This window comes from Strix uralensis, chromosome 10, assembly GCF_047716275.1.
Source record: "Strix uralensis isolate ZFMK-TIS-50842 chromosome 10, bStrUra1, whole genome shotgun sequence".
NCBI lineage: Eukaryota > Metazoa > Chordata > Aves > Strigiformes > Strigidae > Strix > Strix uralensis.
The window spans coordinates 21,531,652-21,553,139 of record NC_133981.1 but is presented as its reverse complement, the minus strand read 5'-3'; the positions used below and the strand labels follow the sequence as shown (position 1 = coordinate 21,553,139).

The 21,488-nt window shown below is 35.4% G+C and overlaps 1 protein-coding gene across 8 annotated transcripts in view; it reads right to left on the bottom strand.

Moving 5' to 3' along the window:
* ATP2B2 (ATPase plasma membrane Ca2+ transporting 2) overlaps nucleotides 1-21,488 on the bottom strand; it is a 432,424-nt gene that overhangs the window by 5,110 nt on the left and 405,826 nt on the right. For 5 of the 8 annotated variants that reach the window (XM_074879689.1, XM_074879690.1, XM_074879685.1 and 2 more), the window contains 2 exons: nucleotides 19,000-19,107; nucleotides 15,414-15,596 (listed from right to left, as the gene is read on the bottom strand). In XM_074879689.1, the coding sequence (XP_074735790.1) occupies nucleotides 15,414-15,596; nucleotides 19,000-19,107 (291 nt within the window). Of the gene's footprint in view, nucleotides 1-8,775; nucleotides 8,948-15,413; nucleotides 15,597-18,999; nucleotides 19,108-21,488 lie in introns of all 8 variants that reach the window. The other 3 variants (XM_074879691.1, XM_074879693.1, XM_074879694.1) reach the window with 2 other exon arrangements.

Below are 21,488 nucleotides of genomic sequence, written 5' to 3'. Positions count from 1 at the left end.
TAGTAATGGCATGGGGTCATAGTGTTAGAGCTGTGGGATCCAACTGATTCTGTGCTTGGAGTTGTCCAAGTTGTACAGAATTTCAGCACACCTGAGAAAGAGGCTGACTTGTATTCTGATCTCTTTGACCTTTGTCCTTGTTTATGTTCTCTAAATTTGGATAGTCATCATCTTTCAAAAATTGTAGAAGTCATGCCATCTTCAGATAAATGGCATCTGCCCAGTCCAAATACTCTCCCTTTTCTTTATACATACATTTGGTAACAGCAGGCACAGTACAAAAAGTAGTTCATGTGACTGCTTATGCTCAAAATAAGAGGATTGGAGTGGTACAGAACAGCCTGTCCGGCTCTCGGGAGATTTTAGGAGGTTGGCAGAGGTGCAAGACAAAAGAATGATAAGAATTTTACATACTACCATCATATAATGTACCTAACACCACTCTGACAGAGCACCTAGAACTATAAACCACGATTTTATGAGAGTTGTGCTGTGCTATGGGATGGTTCTGTACAGTGAACAGACCGCGATAAGAGATTTCATTTGCATTACTACAGACAGGATTTGAACTCATGGAGCAGAGGTGACATACTAATTCCCTCATTATCTGTGCCTTTCTATCTTGTATTTTAAAGTGCAAACTAATTAGTCTAAACAATGAAAAAAAAAGTATGCTTTTTCAAGGCAATGTTAACAACATGTTACTATATTGTCCTATTTTAAATCAGGAAAACTTTTTGTAATATGCTTACTGTATAGTATGGGCTGATAGGGTGACATTTTCTGCAAAGCTACCTATTAATTCTGCTATCTAAATAAAAACAGCAGTCATCTCATTCAGTTGCAGCTGTTTGCTATATCTTATCAACAAAAGAATTTCATTCTCAAATACAGCCACTTCTGATTGCATAGATTTAGGTTTTATTTGCCAGCTGGATTCTTTTTAATAAAGGTAAAGTTTTCCTTAAATAAAAAGGTTTGCAATTTGATATCATGCTTGATCCAGCAGAATCCAATGAAAGTAAAGCTTTTCTTCAAGTCACACAAACTCTATGGGTTAGCAAGGGAGGAACTGATTTCAGTTTATGAGGTTCCAAGTTCCATAGTAGGGAAAGCATCTATATTGCATTTAATACCTACATTTGGCATCTAATTTGCATTTAATACCAAGCTTTTAGTCAATCTCGCTGGCTGACTAACATCTTACACAGCTGAGGGAAAACTATAGATTTAGGTTGTATTTGAAAGCCGGTTATGAAAGCCTGCCTGCCATGACCTGAATTTGGTACTTTACAGTGACTGCTTGGACTAACCATCTACTGAAAGAAACCACTACGCTAACATCTGTTGCTTAGATGTGTTTACACAACAATCTGAAAATATAATTGCAGAATGTGCAATCAGCCAGCAGTCACATCACTTCGTGTGAAGATCTGTGAAAAAGTTTTGGCATGGACTGTTCAAGTCTTGCAGGAACATTTAGATGTTACTAGAACAGCTTCTACTTGCTCACGATGATTTTTACTGGAAATACTAGCTCGGAACTAGTTCAGATCTGCTGATACCTAAAGTAGTTTATCTTCTGAATGCAATGGTAATGTAAGGGCCAAACTTGGGCAAATTCCTAAAGCTGAGAATACATAAAGTTAGCTTTCTTCTAAGTTTTCTTCACTAAGGAGCTGTAGTAAACTACCACCTTTTCTTAAAATTTCTCTACAGTTTCAGAGATGTATGTATGTTTTCCAATAATTTTTCACGTAAGGAGAAACTCCCTCCCCAACTTTAAACTTTGCATATTTAGCTTGGCATCTAGAAGAAAGCATTTATTATTTTTTTTACTGTCACACCTCATTCAGTGACAGAATTTCTGCATTACAGTATAATTCAAAATTTTGTTCATGGTCTGTCCCACAATGTACTAAATTATTGCTTACAGGAACAAAACCCGCTTTTTTCATTATGTTAGTGGAAACAAAGGTAGAGGGCTTGTTGGATACAAAGGTGGTGTTTTAATTTCTATATAACAATACTGTCATATTTAAGCTAAGAACTGAAAAATATTATTTACTCAGAGTTATATGGCCCAACAGCAACAAATTCTTTTAATACATGCTTAAGTTCAAGATTTGAAGTAATATCTGGTGTAAAAATGTTTAGGGGCTCTGCTGAAACAAAGCTCACATTCCTTTTTTGAAGATAAATTAAAGCAGATGAACATTGTATAATGTTGTTATGGTTGTACAGCATGTAAAAGCAGGGACATACCCATGATGGATAGAACCTAGGAAGTGTTGGTTTATTATGAACTATGTAGAGTTCATGTAATGGTATTTCTTTATGATACTGACAATGCCAAGGGAAGACAAACAGTGTGATACAGCTCCCTTTTCTCACAGTAATGGAGACAACAGAAAAAAATGAACTGCTTTTAAACAAAAGACTGTGGGGACAACACTTCAGGACATTTTTGACATTGCTATAAGTTTCCACTTCTTTCTTCTCTGTAGCTGTAACGGAAAAAACTCTTCAGTTCCATCCCACCTTGAAAGTTAGATTTATTATACTGCATCAGGCAAGAAAAATAAAAGAAATAGAATTTTAGATACTATGATTTTTTTCCCATCAGAAGAGAAAGATGTTCAGAATCTCACTCCTAAGTACAACAATCTAGGCAAAATACAAAAGGCCCGTTAAGCATTAACATTTGTATTATGGTTGGTAGTGTGTGGGCTTATACTCGAATGTTTACCTGGCTTCATATAAGCCAAGTATCTTAAGTTTGGTTCACATTCATTTCAGGCTCAAGGTTAAAGACTCACAACCTCTTTTTATTTCACTCTCTCCTGCTGAACCCTTTTGTCCAATGTTCTCTAGCCCTCTGGGAAAACAAACACATTTAATATTCAGACAGTAGAGAGTAGGGCACTGCAGAAGCAAATAAATTCAATACTGAAAGATCAGTAAGGTGATTAGTATAAAATTGTAAACAAGAGGTCAATTTTGCAAAGAGATGCCAACTCCTATGTGTAACTGATACTATTCTATATTAAGACTATATCTGTACAAAGGTAAATGAGTTTGGTCTAGTTCTATTGCATATGTAAAGCTTTGAAATAGAAGGCTTATCTTCAGTATATTTGGTTTTGTTTATTTTTGAATCCTCCCTGTCTTAGGTGAGTAAAATCAGATTAGGTATCCACAGGAGGAGATACTGCATGTATTAGTCACCTGTAAACATTGTGGCTAGTATGTTCTGGACTGTATTGAGCAAATTCAAAGATTAAAAAAACAATAAATTTTAGAAAAATTAGTAGTTTCTAGGTTTCTGCTTTAATGAGTGAAACAGAGGCATGTTATCTGTGCTACTCTCTCTACATAAATATGCAGTAAATCCAGTGAGTGCTGCTGCAAAGTCAAACCACATGCAGCAACAGGGAAATAGAATACCTATATATTCTATGAAACCCTCAGGCCTGATTCTCATTTCACAAAAGGTTCACGTGGCTATTATTTCACTGAATTTTAGCGCATGAGATCAAAACCATATGCAGGGCTTCCACTTTGCATAGCGTGTCTCTTTTATTATAGGATTGTTGCAAAATTATGGAGTCTGACATTTTTGTATCAGATTTGGCAGATTATACAACCCTTTGAAATAATCTATTTCTGCGTTAGGAGTCTAAACCTTCTTGCCATGCCATATCTCCAGTTGAGGACTTGGGTTTACATCCAGACTTTAAACATGGTTAGTTTCCCTACAGGGATGATAGACAGAAGTTGATTTTGGTCTTGCATATCCCAGCAGGATTGTGAAATCTTGGTTATAAGCAGTGGGAACTTCTAAGCTTTAGCATGGTATCTCTGTCTCTAGTTTAATGATGTTCTCAAATGGTGCAACTTTTATGAGCATCATTTTAGATGTGGACTCAAAATTAAGTTCTGCTTGTTCCATTTCCTCATGGGATAGTTATACCATGTTGCCACAGAAAGCACCTCACATTTTCACTAAGGCTGGAATGCCCACTGGACTTGGTCTGTAATCTGAATACAGATCAATATTGGACAGTAATTGTTGCCTTAACATTTATTAAAATAGAAGATTTTTTTTAAAAAATATATTTGTTCCCATCTTTCTTCATGAGAAAACTTGATCCAAACTTAAGATTTTATCTTAAGTTTTTATCTTATGTTTTAGTTGTAAAGTCCATCTAGCTGATTACATTCATAGGAAACTAAGTATGTAAGAAATACAGAAAAGCAAAAGCTGCTGGAACTATAAATAATTTTTCTTGATACGAAAGAATCTGGTTTTCATACACAGCAGATTACAAATCGCTAAAATAAGCTGTCTCTTTAAAATTATCTATTACTAAATGGACTGTAATACACACTAGAATTAAGCTTGCTGAATGTCTTACGTTAGTTTGACACAATTTTCAGATGCTTATGCCACTCCGAGGCAAATGCTGCATGTGTAAAGCCTCTGCCTATAAATGACAGTTTCTTGGCAAGTCTGATAAATCTCAACTATTTTTTACTTAAAGCGATAATGAAAACAGTTGTCTCTCCATGCAAGTTAGCCCCACTTTTGAAGATTCTAGCCCCCTTGAAAAAGTGAACCAGAGCAAAAACTCAGCCTTAAGGGTGCTATGCTCTTCTTTTGCTTGAAAACACTTTTTAAAAAACAAACAAACAAACCAACCACCCCAAAACCTTCAGAGATCTGTATGATGGACAAATACTTCTGAGAATATTTTTTGATAGTTTAGTAAGATTTTAATTGGCTGCTATAAAATTCGGAGTCATCACTCTGTATTTTTTCCTGTGTCATCCTTAGAAGTGACTTGTTTGAGGCCACTGTTGCTGGCGTTAATATAATAAAAAGTTGTGATTCCATGAAACATTCACTTCTAAACATTTTGGGCAAAAATGACAGACCTCAACAGAACAAAGAAAAAGGAACTTGCAAATACAGAAACTACAGCAGATTCATGATCTGGGAGGTTGCCTTTTGGTGGGGTTTGGTTTTGTTTGTTTGTTGTTCCCCCAATGTTTCCTATACTTAACAGTATTTTTTAATTATAACCTTTTATGACAGAAAGGAGGGTTTTTTTGTAAAGGACCTGCAGTTTCTGGCTGCTTTCACTCAGGAACAGTATTAACTATATATGAGAATGAGAGGAAAGAGGAAGAGCAAGTACAAAGGAATATTAAATGTGCATCTTTCTTGGAAGATTTGAAACCATGTTCTTTTGAAGGGGTTAGATACTGATAATATAAACAACAACTGAGAACCAGATATAAACAGTTTAGGATAAAGAATAACTTGTTTACTTTGTGTACAGTTAGATCTACTCATCCTCCACCTAATTAAGCAATGTAGTAGCAAAGGCTTTAAACCTGAGAACTTGGCCAACACCACACTGCCTTATTTTTCCCAAGTTTTCATTTTCTGTAGCTTAAATGTGTGCATATTATATATGTGTGCAAATTTAGTTTGCATCTAAATAAATTTTCTACTTTTATCAGAGTATATACAATGTGAGGTTTTAATTTTGGAAATTTTCACTATGCTATTTAAAGCTGCGACATTTTTCAAAAGCGGTGAGAGACTTACAATATGGACCTCACTGTTATCAGTTAATGCTGACACCCAGAAATTCGTGATTTGTTATTGGCAAAAACACCGTGACAGCTAACAAGTATCAGCATACTTTAGTACATAGTAAATATTCCTTTGTATAAATTGTTTTCAATTAAGGTATTCTACAACCCTATGAAAGACTTGAACGTGCCATATTTATGAATAGTTGAAAATTTCAGGTAATAACTTGCTAATCTGTTTCATAAACTACTGTAGATGTGGCTGCATTTGACAGGCAGATTTCATTTTAAGCATGCACCAACCTTTGAATCAAACGTTAATCTGCCCAAAAATACTAGGAAAAAATACATTTTTTTAAAATTCCAAAATGTTATTCTAAATCTGCAGAAGAAATCTCACAGATTGGTGAGGGGTCACAATGAACTATATATTAAAAAGCCATACAATTAGCAAAGAACTGCATACATGCTCTGTTAAATTAAACTTACATATTCTTATTGATAGAGCATCATGTGACTCTTGTATTAAGTACTGATATCAGAACATTTTGGGCACCCAAAATGACACATGAAATATCCTGATTGTTGCAACATGGTGAGTGCCATTTCTCTGAAAAGAAACCCTCCTGACAGAATCTCATATTGGGCCCTTTAAAGTATTAGACCTTTTTGTCTTTGCTATATCTTTAACGTTTTCCCTTGATACTTCCCATAATATATCTACATATGCGATATTTTTAAGATTCCTGAAGAGACATAAAGGCTTCAAAATCAGAGGTAGAGTTATCACATTACTCCCTTCCTCCCCATAGGAAGAAGGCAATGATTTAGGGTTTCATTCTTTCTGAGCAGCTAAGAGGAAAGAAGTCAGTCCTGTCCCACTACATACATTTTAAGCAAGGAGCTGAAAAGTAGACCTAGGAGTGCATTTTCCAACTGAAATTTTCAATGCCAATTCACAAAAACATGCCCCATTTCTATGAAATTTGGATTAGGAAAGTTTTTACAGGTTCCGGAAGATGAACAACCAACTGTAAATACCCAATTTAAAAAAGGTTTTTTTCCTTTGCTTTTTCCCTGTCATTCATTAGGTTTGTGTCATTGTATTAATAAATCGAAACTTTCCCTAAGGGTTATAATTTGAAGCACTCACTGGTTTGATACTAAACACACATTATGTTGCGGTAATAAACTACTAAGAGTCCAGGATAACCACTTTATAAGGCCCAATCTCTAACTGGCCTATGCAATGGAGATACATATCTCTGGGTAACTTAAGAAATCAATCATATGTTTTTTTTATTTTACTGAACAAATGTGGCTATAACTGATGAGCTCTGCAGACCTGTTTTATTTTTCCAAATAAAGACAGACATCAAAAACTGTAGCAGATTATTCTTTCTCCTATTAATTAACTTCAGCCCTTAACCTAGTACAGCCTTTGTCAAGACACAAGACTATTCAATTCTTAGTTGCTTTGATGCAATGGAGAGAAAAGAGAGAAGATAAATTGTCTACTTCAATTTTATTAGATCTATCCTTTCAGACTGCTGGCTACAGGATGTTATTGAAACATTTACCACAGCAGAATGAGTTGCTCTGTTTTCTGCTCAAATGTAGAAAAGCTATTATAGGAAATCGTTCCCTGGATGAAAGGCTGGTTTGTGTGTGGTGCTCTGTGTCCTGCTCAGTGTGGAAATGATGGAACTTGGGCCCTGAGTTCTCAGAAGCAGGTTAAAGTGCCTGTGGCACAGCAGTGGCACGCAGCTCAGTGACTTTACTTCTCTTGATCGTGCTGCTGGTCTGAAATGGTTGGTGTTGTCAGAGTAGAAGTTAGCAGGTCACATTTCCCAAGAAAAGACAGGAAAAGATACAAATTTTCTCCAAGGAACAACTGCCAAAGTTGGAACCTTAATAGCTCTCTGGGTTCCCAGCAAAAGCAGTTTGTCCTTTGACTTTTCATTCCAGACTTCTAATAATGTCTAAACGCTTGATGTTCAAATACTGAGGGGTTTGCACTCAGACTGAATGGAAAGGTCAAGCTTCCTTTTTTTCTGCCAGAGTTTTGGAATTTTATTTCCTTCTCTTACTTGCCTTGTCTCTGTCTGCCTTCCCTCTCTCTGTTGGCCAGACAGACAAGACTGGCTTCTTGTCTGTTTGGCCAGCTTTTCACTAAAATTGGCACAAGGAATATACTGCATTACTTTGTAAAGTAAGCGACAAGCTTGTAAACTGAGTTCTATAAATTTCAATGTTCTTATAGTGCTGGCTATGCTGTAAAACACACAGTTTTGAATAAATAAAAATAAAAACAGTTCTGAACAAATAAAAATAAAAACATAAACCCAAAATTAGATCTGTAAGAGTCTTCCTGAGCAACTGGAATTTCATTGTTAGTGAAGCAGTCCATTCTTACTATAAGCCACTTCAAGTTTTTATTCACTTCACTACCTCTTCACTAGATGCTTTGTTTGCATCTAAAAGAAAGCTGTGTCCGGATTTCAGTGTTTAGAAACCTGCTTCTTCTAAAAAAGAAATTTGTTACCACATTTATTTTGTTGTTTCAACACTGAACTTTTAACTTGTCTAGCTCCCTCGTTTCTTAATGCTTACCTCCCAGTGAATTTAGAGATAACAAATCTATTCTTTCACCATTCATGTAACCCCTAATCCCTTAGCCTTGCATCATAAACTAGATTCTCTGTTTCCTTGCTCCCTCCTGTACCTGTGCTAATTAGAGCACATTTTTCTTGGACATGAGTGATCTATATTAGACACAGTCTTCCAGATGGAATGATCTTTTATCTGACAAGCTGTACTGCTTAATATATTTGTAGAATCATTTAAGGTACATATCTTAGAAGCAGTAGAAAATATATCCAGTCAGATTGAGAAAACATGACACAGAAGCATCAAATAAAATCAGAAACTCCATACACTGGAGAAAAAATGACTAGAAATTTCTGTCCTAAGAGTAAGTTAACAAAACTTGCAATGAATCATGGAGAGTATCTACTGTACACAAAGTAATCATGTTATGTGTTTCTGGGTATGTGTGAACTAATAAACATTACAGGACAAAATGGGAAAGGGCAAAGTAGCTTAGTCTCAAATGACCGCTACGTAAGTTGGCATCTCTGTAGGTCTGATGCATTAAGAATACACACTCACGCCCAGCCGCAGCAGCAGATGTGCTGGTAGGAGAGGAAAGAGCATTGGATAACGATACGTGACTAGGGCTAGAAATATTTGTTACATCCTGGGTCTGGCTTGTGACGGAGGACTGTCTCCTTAGAGCCCCCTGAAAGGAAGTGCCACTCTTGAAAGTATTGACTACTTCGATCTGTAATGGAGGAAAGAATGAGACAAGTTGCTTAAAGTATGGATACAGTTGCATAATTGACAGGAATAATAATGAAAAACAGTAAATCAACCGTGCACACAGTTTTACTTCAATTGAAATAAATACTTTTAAGTGTTGCTTTTAATGTTTTTCAGTATGAAATGATTCAAATTTTCTGCCTGGATAAAATGAAACTGCTCCATAGGAGGCAGTAGAGCTGCATCAGTTTAAACAACTGGAAGATTTGAAATAACAATCTTTAAAATGGAAACCTTTTTATTTGTATCTAAATAAAGTAAATAAAACTGAAATACTTGATATAACTAATCTCTACTTTTTTTTTCCTACTGAGAATAAAATTACTTTCTTACTGCTCTCCAGGTGTTTTTCCAGAGGGAGGAAAATTCAGTCACTTAATTGGGAAGGGGGGGGGGGGCGGGGGACATGACACACAACCAAACCAAAAAATCCTTTAAAATTTTCAAAATACGACTCATGATCACTATACTAGCTTGATAAAATAGAAAGTCTTCCAATACTTTATCTGACTTTTTCTATAATAAAAGTTTGTCTAAATCAAGCATAGTGATAATGAATATTGGTCTTTTATAACTACAGGTTTAAAAATATTAAACTTTATACATAGCATTTAAAATCACATAGAAGATGATGTGGAACTGGACTGACTATTGCAGCAAATAACATTACAGTTTTCTCCTTGTTATTTTCGTATGTCTATTGTATGTACTGTTTGATATATCCATCTTCAATACCCTCCTGAGTGCTTTATTCATCACCACAGAAGACGAGTTAAAAAAAGAGCTGAGTATTTCAAGGCATTCTTTGTCACTAGTATAACCCAATAAAAAGCAGGCTCTGTGTACAAATGCAAAGCCAGGGATTGGCAATACATAATATCAAGCAGTAAATATATGCTACAAATCCCTACACACCAAAATGTCCTCTTCGTTACATTAGTACAACCACAACACGACCTAGTATCAATTAGAAGAATCTGATCAACTACTTGAAGTAACCCACTGTTACCAGATCTGTATCTTGCAACCCAGATTTCTGAAGATAACACAGCCTAAAAAGTAGCTGGGAGAAGGCAAAGTGATATATTTATCAACTAAAACAGCACAAATCTTGGTGCAAACCCTCCTAAATTTTCCAAATTGAGAGAACTATAATAAATTGGCTAACATTTTCTGCTGTGGTCAGTCTTAGGAATAAACAAATTCATATGGCTTAATCTTTAATAGTATGGATGGATCCCCTCCCATAATCTTAGCTCTGGACATCATTGCTTATTTTCCTGCATGTTTTTATGGGAATAATCATATCACAGCCAGCTGTAAAAGGGATCAAAGGTTACTGCTGTAAAGTTGTCACACTGAACTTTTACTATACACGCATGAAACAGCTGATTTGTTCACTGACCCACCCACCGTTTGAGAACCCTGTTTACAACATCCATTTAAATGTGCACACTAATAGATGTACAGTATTAAGCAGTCATCACAACATTTTACAGCTTTGCTCTCAGCGTTTTCTGCAGTTGACTTATTTTGAATTACACGTCCAATACAAATATCACAGTTAAAAAATACGGTACGAGGTGAGTTAGCATATGGAACAGGGGTACAAGTGAGTCATTAGCTAAGGTTCACATTGGTATCTAGAAAAAAACATATGTCTCAAACCATTGGTTATATATATGAAGGCATATTGAATACTCACCTGAAGTGTTCACTGTACAAAAGTAGAATTAAATACAGATCTTGGGTTTTCATGATCTAACACAGGTGACAGAGCACTCTTCAAAAGAGACCATTCAAAAAAGATTTTAAAGACTCTTACTGAGAGCATGGAGTGCGTATCACTGTGGAAGACACAGATGATAAATCCTAAGCCAAAGGGCATTTCTAGATGTACAAATGTCTTCCTAATAAACTGAAAGGAAAGACCTTAGTATAAGAGTGAAAAGATAAGGGAAGACCTGTATTTAATAGTTTCTCCAGAGAACAAGAATTACACGCATGTAATCTACTCATTCTCCTGAAGAAATAACTACAGATCTTCATGGATATAATTCATAGGGGGAGGATGACAAACTTTTCAGAATCTTAAAAGCTGTACAGGGCTGGGTTCTGCCCGAAGCCAAGAAAGAAGAGAAGAACTTGGCCCAAAAGTTTATCTTCCAAAACCAGAAAACAACAAAGAAGAAAGAGTTCACAGAAATAAATAAACAAATAATGCATTTTAAATTAAGATGTAATTTTTTAATTACAAAAGAATGTATTTATTTAGAACAATTCAAGTTACTAGAAAGGAGAAAGTAAATGATAAGTCATACATCATGAAAAGTTTGACAAATTTCCAACAAAATATAGATTGCAATTTGTTTTTCCCATCAAGGATTATAGGCCTTCAGATAGAGAAAAAAAATATACTGTCCTACATTTAAAGCTTATTTTTAAGGTTGGAATTTTTCACTTCTCTCATTTTACTGTATGTTCTATACTCTAGAAGATCCATACTTTTGAGGGATACAGAGCTAATAAAAATATCAGTGAATAGCAGTTAAAAAAATAAATAAATAAAAAGGATCTTATACTAGCAGAATAGTCCTGGCAAAACAAACATTATTCTGATCTTTAACACAGAACAGATTTTCAACAAGCATTTCTGTTGTCATTAATGTTAATAGGACCCAGGTCTCATTCACCTAATCTCTAACCAGGATATTTATTTTTTTAAAAATAACTTTTCTGCATGAAATAAACCAGTTTCCATTCCACTTAAACTGGGCTACTGCACTGTTTTCTGTATTAAAAGCTATATGGAAAGCCATAAAATGAGGTGCTAGGTTTTTTTATCTAATTTCAAAACCACTTGCCAGGAGTGACTTTTATTGCTATAGGGTTTGCACTTGTTCAAGAGAAAAGTTTTAATGCAGAAAGGAATGGAAAGAAAATGTAGTACAACACCTCTATGTATTTTTTAGTACCTAAAGAGGAATAATCTCTTTTCAGTAGCAGTTAACATGGCACCTGTATATTTTTCAGTTTTTGCTTTTATTCTCAAAACATTTCTAGACAGTTATTTCCCACCTTAAGCAGACAAAGTAAACTGAATTACAGGATGAATGAAGCCGAGGAGGAAAGGATCAGGCCCAGTAAATCTATAAAAATCTGACATGTGGCTCGAAAAGTTTTCAAACCTCCACACTTCACAATTTTTCCATACTCAGATGTGAGGTAACTAGAGGAACTTTTCAGTATACAATTAAGACAGATGCAATGACTTTTGGTTGTTATTCAGATTACGCAGTTTTGCCTGAGGATGAACTTGCTGAACTTTCCAAAGGCTATTAGATCTGCCAAGATGTTATGATCAGTCTTGTCTGTTCCTTCAGAATGAAGAATTTGAGAACTGCAACAAAGACTTTGAAAAAATTGCTGAAAACTAGCAGAGGTTTAAAAGTCCTGTCTTTTATGCAATTTGAGACCACCTTTATATCTTTCTGAAACTTGCATAACTAGGATGAGTCATTTGTGAAACTTCATATGTCAGTGGTCTTCTGAGAGAGCTATCCAGAAATGAAACTCTTCCATTCAGAGAGGTAGAATATGCATCCATCCAGAGAAGCCCTACAGTATATTTATAAGACAACAAAATATCTAAATGAACAAAAAATAGACAAAAAAGAAAATCAGAAGTAGATAGCCAGTCGCTTTGACTTAGTTATGTGCATTTTTCATACACCTTTCTTTAAGTAAATTCATGCATGTCTTCACAGAAATATGTCTGACACTTCAGTATGAAGAATCAGCAGTGGAAATCCTTTCTCTGACGTCTAGGTTTGAACTCTTTGTTTTGAGAGAGGGCACGAAAAAGAAAAAAATGTCTTTAGTACTGCAAAGATTTCGTCAGTTTGGATGAGTTTTTATTGGAGCATTACAAGGGAGATCTGTCAGTTACCTGAAAAAAAAAAAAAAAAAACCAAACCAAACCCTATCCTAGATTCCTTATAACTGTTCTAGGAGTGAAGGCTTTTGTTGAGTTCTGCGGCTATCCGTTCAATAATGACTCAATAGAAAATAAGCAAAAAAAAAAAAAAGATAGTCTAATATACAGCACAAGCGTATGATGGTAGAAACTGGTCTTGTTAGGATTTGAATGATCAATCTAGTTTTGAGTCTAGAGTTTATTCCTAATCTTACTGTCATCCTCTTATATATATAAAGTGAGGGGATGCTCTACCTTCTTCTTCCGCATCTCCAGAAGTGCATTAGACATCAGAGGATTCTTGCAAATCCTCCAGCTCCCCAAGGATGCTACAGACATCCTCATCTTCTTCCATCAACTCTTCTTTAGCTGGCTTCCTGAGAAATGTAGTACAAGTGTATGAATTCATCTGGATGGGCCACAGCACACAGTGCATCAAAATGCACTCAACTCAAGGTCCATCCAACAATGGGTCTAATTTGACCTGCATATAAGTTCATCACTCTCCAGTGGACACCTTGGAACTATTTTTGAATCTGTTGGCCCATTTCCCTTTTTCATTATCATTCCACAGACGTGAAATGGATGTAAAAATCAAAGTCACTGAATAAACAAAATGAGAAAAAAATCACAGAGGCCTATTGGCAGGAGAGAAACAATACATCCTAACGAAGATACTTCTACAACTAAGAGCAGAAAGGAAACTAAGAAGATGGATGTTAGCAAAGAAATATAATTAATGTTCATTTTGTTTTAAAGAGTATAAAAGAATAATAATTTATCTGTGAATTAAGTGGACAAAGATGTGCAGAACTAAAAGCTACCTCTCAGACTAGAAAAAGAACTGAAAGGATGTAATTTGCTTTTTTTGCTTGTAGTTGTTTGCACTCACCACAACCAGAAAGACATCCTGACAGAAATGCCAACAGACAACACTCCTCCTATAGCCACCAGGAAGAAAAGAATGTACATTTAGAGGTCATCTTTTCATAAAGATCACCATTACCTGGGCACCTGCTTGTCACCTTTATACTGTGACAATTTGAATTTTCTCTAATGATGAGTGCTCCTGACTCAACAGAGTCAAGACACACAACCTCAAAGCTGAAGATCCGTATTTAATTACTTACCACAGAACCTTGGGAGTTTACCCAAACCCTTAAAATCTCTCTAACGGTAGTTTCCACTCTCTTTATTTTTCTGCTCTGCAGATGCACTGAAGAGACCTGACTGTCCCAGTTTCAGTTAATTGCTCTCCCTCATTTTTTCTAAAATGCATGGCTGCATCTCTTTCTCCAGAAAAAAAAAGTATCAGTTTGTAGATGGGAAAAAGGAAGAAAGTACTGTTTATCTTGAATGAAGACAAAAATCAAACTCTTCTGAGATAAAACCGTTCTTTACAAGACTCTTTAAAGAAAAAAATATTTTTCTTAATTATTCACCTCTTTTTCTTGTAAGCATCATGTAAACCATTCACATCTGATATGGCAAGTACATATCTGTCTTTCATAGCTGCTCTCTTCTGCAAGCTGACACAAAAACTTGATCTTAGAAAGATCAAGCAGAGAGCACTAGAATGCTATAAAACATGGTACTTCACTGCAATGTAAAAGGCAAAATAATTCAAATAATTTTTTTAGCGCTACAGGACAAATTTTACTACATATCCTAATCTGCACTACATTTAGCACCATGATGCATTGTAAATATTTAGTATATTAAAAAATGCCATGGATTTTTCTCTTTAGCAAAAGTTGGGGTTTTTTTAAAATAAAAAGATAGATATTTCTAATAAATCATCCATAGTAGCCAACACATAAATTTCAATATTTAATGGATGCTTAGGCCCTTATTACTAAAAATAAATCTAGAACCACATTTTTTATTACCTAATAGAAAAGAAAATCAATTTCTTTTAATCATTTTATATATATATATATATGGTAGTGCCAGAACAGAAAATATTTTTTTTTAATTAAATGGTATTTTATACATTAGACTCAACAATTTAAATTATTCTGTTATTGCAGAAGCGGCAGCAACAATGTATTTCTGTCAAAATAAAACAATACGTTTCAGAAAGCCTTCATAACATTTTGCTAGCCATTGTCACAGCTAGCATTTTACATTTTTTTTTTTATGAGTTGTCAGCACTGAAGTAGAAAAAGAATGTCCATTTACAGTAGCCTCAAAAAAAAAGACTCCTATTTTTGCATATTATCATTTTATAGTCTTTTCACTTTATGTCTTCTGCTAACACACACACCCCACTTTGTTCAGTTCACCTATTTTACTTTTTCATGCGTTCCTCCTTGAAAACAGTAAAGCAATTAACAAGTACTGTCGTTCACACACACAAACACTCTGTGGTTTTCCTTATAACATTACCTTGACTTGATCAAAGATTAAGCATTTTTGTTCTAGACCATGTGGGCATTTACTTTTAGCATACCTGGGTTTGGATTCTGTTGAGCCCTCTGAACCAGAGAATTTGTCCACGTCGAAGTTCTCTCTCTGCATGATCAATTTCTTCAACATCTTCATTGAGTTCTTCTTCAGGGACCTCCTCCTTCTCAGTGAGCCGCCCTGCCTCCTTTAAAAACTTTAGCCTACTTGTTGGGATGGTTGCAATGACCTAAAATTATAAAAAAATGTACTGAAAACATAAGCTTCATTCAATAACAATAGTATAATAATCTGCTAATTACAAACGAACACTGATATTTTAATGAGATCTATAATCTTTCAGGAAAGCTAAGATCAGTATATTCGTAATAGTGCTTTACACTTATACAACTCTGTTTTAATCCAAAAATACTTAGTTTGCTGCATAAACAATTAGCATTACTTGCTTGTTAAACCACATTGACGATACACAGCTACAGAGCAAGTTTAAGGCTGGGAAAAATGTCCTTTCTCAAACAAATAAAAGAAGATGTAAGTATTTGACCGTAATTATCTAAAGAAAACTTAGCAAGATTGATGATTCTGCAATTAGAGTTTGGGTATTTCTAATGACTGATAATAATCACGTTGATTATTGTTTTCTGTTGATGTGAAAATTAGTTGCATCTCATGAGGTTTCTGAAAGGTGTGGGTTTGAACGTCTCCCTGTTGCACTTCTTATAGGGCTGTCTCTTACTCTGTGTCCTTATTACTAATAAATTCTGATTAACTCAGCCCCCTTCGTATTCTGTTTGTCCACCAAAGTGGTCCTTGGAAGTAATTAATACAGGAGATGGCTAATAATCTTAAAAATTTGCAAATACTGTGGTTAGACAATGTTATAACAAAATTATTTTAAACACATTTCAGTGTTATGCTCTTGGGTGATCATTTTCTCTTTGTTTGATTTCTTTTATCAGCTTGAATAAAAATATGAGCAGGTCGCTATTTAAACAAGACATTACCTGGAACATATTGAACACTTTAAAAAAATCTCCTAGGAAGTTAACTATTAGACCCATTTAGCAAAAAAGTGCTGCAATTTTCTTTTTGGTTTGTCTTTGTTTCAGCAGTGAGCAATCACATCTCTGAAGCCCGGTTGTGTGAAAGATGGAGATAGAATCAGACAGTTGCAGGAAATCTGGTGAAGATGTATCTTACAGTTTTGGAAAACTGGAGTGGATAACAGAGAAGACACATGAAAGGCACCAAATATTTTCAAGATGAAAATAAACTGTTGAGTTTGCTGAGTGTCTCCTTGAACATGATCCACGACTCCACTTTTATTGTTTATTTTTAAACACAGATAAAGAAATGTCAAAAAAAAAATTAGTTTCTACACTACTACAGAACCTTTTTAAAATGCATTTTGGGGTTTGAAAAACAAGATGTAATCTTGGAAAATTAATGAATTGGTGTGACACGAGCAAAGAGAGAACAGGAGAAAAAAAGAAAAGGGAAGTGCTAGTCATTTAAATACTTACTGAAACTCCTTCAGCTTCCCAGCTTTCAAAACACTATAATGCCAGCACTGTGCAGAAGGAAGCTACATGAGACTGTTTGGTATCTGATGAAAATGATGGTGATGAAGTACTTGCAAGACAGTACACATAGAAACAACGGTATTTGGTAGTGGTTCTGTGAGACAGAACATACCTCTCCTTCATGACCTCTCAAGCCAGGCTGATAGATTCTACTCTAATTCTTTTCTTAGGGTGTTTACATGTCTTTTTGTTTGTGTTTTCCGTATCTGCAGACACCTGCCCAGTTCAGGTAATGGCAGAGTCAATAGACTGGATGTAGATTAAGAAACTATTATTCCCAGGAAAATTATCACAGTTTTTAAAAATGATCAATAATTCTGCAAATGCAATGTGAAATATTTTAGAAAGACTTGGTTTTCAGAAGTGATGAGGGGCACCTTTTAGAAAACTGTCCCTCAAAGCATCTCAGATTGGCTTCCTAGAAATTACACCTTAAATCACTTTTAAAAGTGTCAGCTTTAAGATCTAAATTTTAAAGTCTTCATTGGTTTTAGTGGTGCACAAGAACAGCAGGTTCAGGAGACTGATAAAACAAAGGAATAACAAATTTGGTTTGTGCTGAACTAGAATTAGTCATAGCAAAAGAGAAAAGGCTGAGAAGGAAGAGAAGCACTGCTTCTAAAGGAAAAGAAGTTTCTCTTACTGTAGAGCTCCATGAAGAGAGGACTTGCCACAGACTGTAAATCATGTAAGTAATGCATTTTTTTAGCTTGTGTTTTTCCTTTCTGGTCACTACTTACAACAAGAAAAAGGTTTTTTTCCTCTGTATTTGCTCTATGTAAAATTGTAGTCTTTTCAGTGATAAAATTGTTGAGGCATTCCAATACCAGTTTTGATTTAATGGCTAGGCTCCCGCAATAAGGCTTGGGCAACTACACCCATCTTTAAATTGAAAACAGATGCTGATATTATTCTTAGTTTTCAATGGTTATGTAATAACCAAATATAACAAAATTCAGAAGCCAAATTGATCAAAGGCTGTGGGAAATTCTTCACAGCTGAATGATCTAATAAAATAGCTCAGATTTTTCTCCCTTTCCCTGCTTTTCTTCCCCCCTCCCAAAGCTGGTATCTTCCAAACAGTTGAAAACAAAACTTTTCTTTCCAAGAATTATCAAACTGATTTTAAGTCTTCCTCCTGCAAGGTCATAAATCAAATCCCATCTTCAGGTAATAATTACAGTAGAACAATCTAATAGTGGTGGTTTTCAGCAACATATGTATTAAAAGCTGTCATGACTCTGAGCTTACTTCTTCAAAAAATTCTGAGGCCCAAATGTCCAAAAGTTAATTTTTTCCATAAGAGAACAAATAATCAGTTTTGAAAGCTAACATAGTAACGTAACTTATTTTTACATCTCTATATAATTTAATATTAGCTAATGATGACAGGTTGTAGCAGAATTTTAAAATGACACATGAATTAAATTGCACTTTTCTGCAACATTATAGGAAAAAATCCCTCTTCCATCCTTCAAATAGAGAAGTAGGTGGATGGAGGATCACTGCAGGTGTATATTAAACGCACTGGACTTAGTTGTGTGCCAGTAACAAGGCTACCATGGACTGACAGAATGGCAGTTTCAGCAAGGGAATGAGTGGGTTGACATAGAACTGGAACTTCTTTTCACTTTCAGAAATTTGCCATGGCTGAACATACACATGCTATACTGGGTACTCTACTGCAGGAAAGGTTAGCAGTGCATTTGCCCTTACTATACTATTTTTGTGACTAGAGAACTAGGTTATGAATCAAACATCTTTCATGAAAAAGCCTAACTGAAGATGACCTTGGTTATAGCACACCCTCCTTAGGGAAAGAAAAGGTATGAAAATTACCAAAAATCAAAAGGAACAGTGGGATTAATTACCCTTACTGCTATATCTATTCTTGAAGTACTTAGAGAGCACCCTGTATTTCAATGTGTGCTAAATATGACATTGTGAGAGACAAGGAAACAACAGTACAGTAGGATTATAAACAATACCAGGTCTTTGACTGGTTTATAAAAACAGAAGAATAAAATGTGCATGTTGCTGAATGCTTACCTGACCCCACACAAGTTCTCCTAATCCAATAAATACACACCACATCCACTGGTCAAGCTGCAGGGGAGAACAGCTAAATGGTTTTCCTCCGAACTGGACAATTACTATCTACAAGGAAAAGCAGAGAAGAAAGGGGGTAAATATTTTCTGGGGGAAAAAGCCCAAAAAAACCAATACCCCCCCAAAAAACCCAAACCCTGCAGAAAAACCCCAACAACTTTCAGTCATATTTTACTTGAGATTTTACTTTGTCTTTCTACATAGTACAGCTCTTCTTGTTTGATTCCAACATATTTTATTAATAGAACAGTCAAACATATTATTAACAATCTATTGTGTAGTGGACTGAATCTAAAGGGTACCCAAAATCAAAATCCTATCTTATATTCCAAATACATCATTTGACACCCTTAGGTGGCACTAAGTGAGGCTACCAGAAGTACATTTTTGGTACTCATCCAGTGAAAAATGCAGAACCTCAGTCACTAAAAATCAAACCACATAGACTTATGCACCCTGAATTAAAGGTCAGAAAAAGCCATACCAGTTCAGACTAAGGCTTCCTTAGCTTCATATCTAACAACAGTCGTATATGAATGCCCAGGAAGAAAGGAAACAGGACTGTTCTCCCAGCTTCTGAGTATTCTCAGCTGGGGATATGGTGACCCTAATGTAGTTTATTTTGGACTGCCCATTGCACGAAAGACTTTTCCCTCTAATTAACATTTTACTGTACACTTACAGATGTTTTGTCATGGATACACTGACTATACCAAAATCTAGTCCTTTTGGAGAAAGAGGATGGGAAAACCACACACCTTGCAGGATTACAAACAGACACAGAATCTGAACAAGTTTCTAAACCTGGCTAGATTGAGAAGGTTTTGCTAACTGAAAATGAGGTATTATTATATTTTTTGTTAGTAGTGGTGCTGCAGAACCAGGGACCTGAAATGACAAGCCAGAGATTTAAACTGCCAAAGGCTGCAAAACAGAAGTTCAAAGTAATTTGTCCAGTCTAAGATACAAAATAACAGTAACACATAAAGCAGTTGCTTTCCTGTGTGAGTGAAAAAACACAAACTATGAACACAAACTAATTCCATGCAAAGTGCAAATACACAGGAAGAAGGAAGGGGACAGAGAATGGAAGGCTGTGGTTAGGAAGTGGGAAAATGCAGAGAATAAGGAGAAAGGAGACAAAACAAAAATTGTGAAATTACAATTCCACATTGAGAAATTTCTAAATGGTAGGTATGGCATATTTTAATCCATCTTCCCTCACTGTTTATTTATTCTGAAAGCCGAGAAAGGAATTAAAAAATAAAAGAAAGCTATTGCTTGCCTGAGGACAGGAGTGGTAGCTACCGTTATATTTCTCAAACTGTTGCAGCTCTCTCAGAAGCACTTTCTGATCCTTATCAAGGATGCATTGTAATAGTCTCCATATTTTTTACTTTACTAAATTTGGCCACTGATGCTGGTTTTTTTTCTTTTTGGAGGGGTTTAGGAGAAGGGCTAAACTAAACTAAGTAATAGTTAATGGAACTATTGCACTCAAAGACGAAATATGAAAGCCAATTAGTCTGTACTTCACAGAAAGTGTAGTAAATACATATGGAACTAAGAAAGTTTTCAATATGAAATAAAAACACTTCTGTAATCTCCTATATCCATCTACATAATCTAAGGTCCTGGAGACAATCATTTTCTCTTTAGAATAAAATGCTTGGCGCACACATCCAGCTATTAAAACACACAGCCAAAATAATAAATACTCTTCTGACATTCCTTCAGCAAGCAACGTTATGCAAAGCTGTATTCCCACACTGTAATAAACAAAGAAGAAAATTAATAGAAAGATTAACCTTCTGTTGTCTCCCCCAAAATGACCTGATTTTAAAAAGAGACTTAAAAGCAAGTAAGAGCCACAGCCTAAGTACTCTTCTGCTTCAACGTCCTTTTAGATTCACTGTCAGAGTGCAAACCTAGTGTTTTGAACTATGCCCTCAACTATTTCAGCTACTAGGAAAGCAGGGAAGTGTAAGTAAAATCAGCAGCTGATTCAGAAACATGGCTAGCAGCTAGATGACACTTTTCCTTCAGCCAGACAACTGAGTACAGTAATGCCTAGAGCTAAGAAAACATCCTCAAACATGACCCATGATTAAAAAAAAAAAAAAAAAAAATTAGAGAGAGATAATTATGAATTTGTCAGGCTTCTCCTAAAGGCATTTTAGTTCATGGAGTAAACCCATGTTTTTGAACTAGATGTTAAAGACCATCACTATCAAGTTCTACTACCAATCACTGGTGTCCTTTCTCCCATACTTAGTGGTTCCCCTTTCCTGTTTCAAACCACTATAGCCCAGATTCAAATAGCTCTATCCTCCTCCTTACTCCTTCCATGAGAAATGTCCCAATACTGATAGCTTCCAGGTTGCCATTGCAATAATGTCAAGATAGAAATAGTTCAACTCTAAGCAATC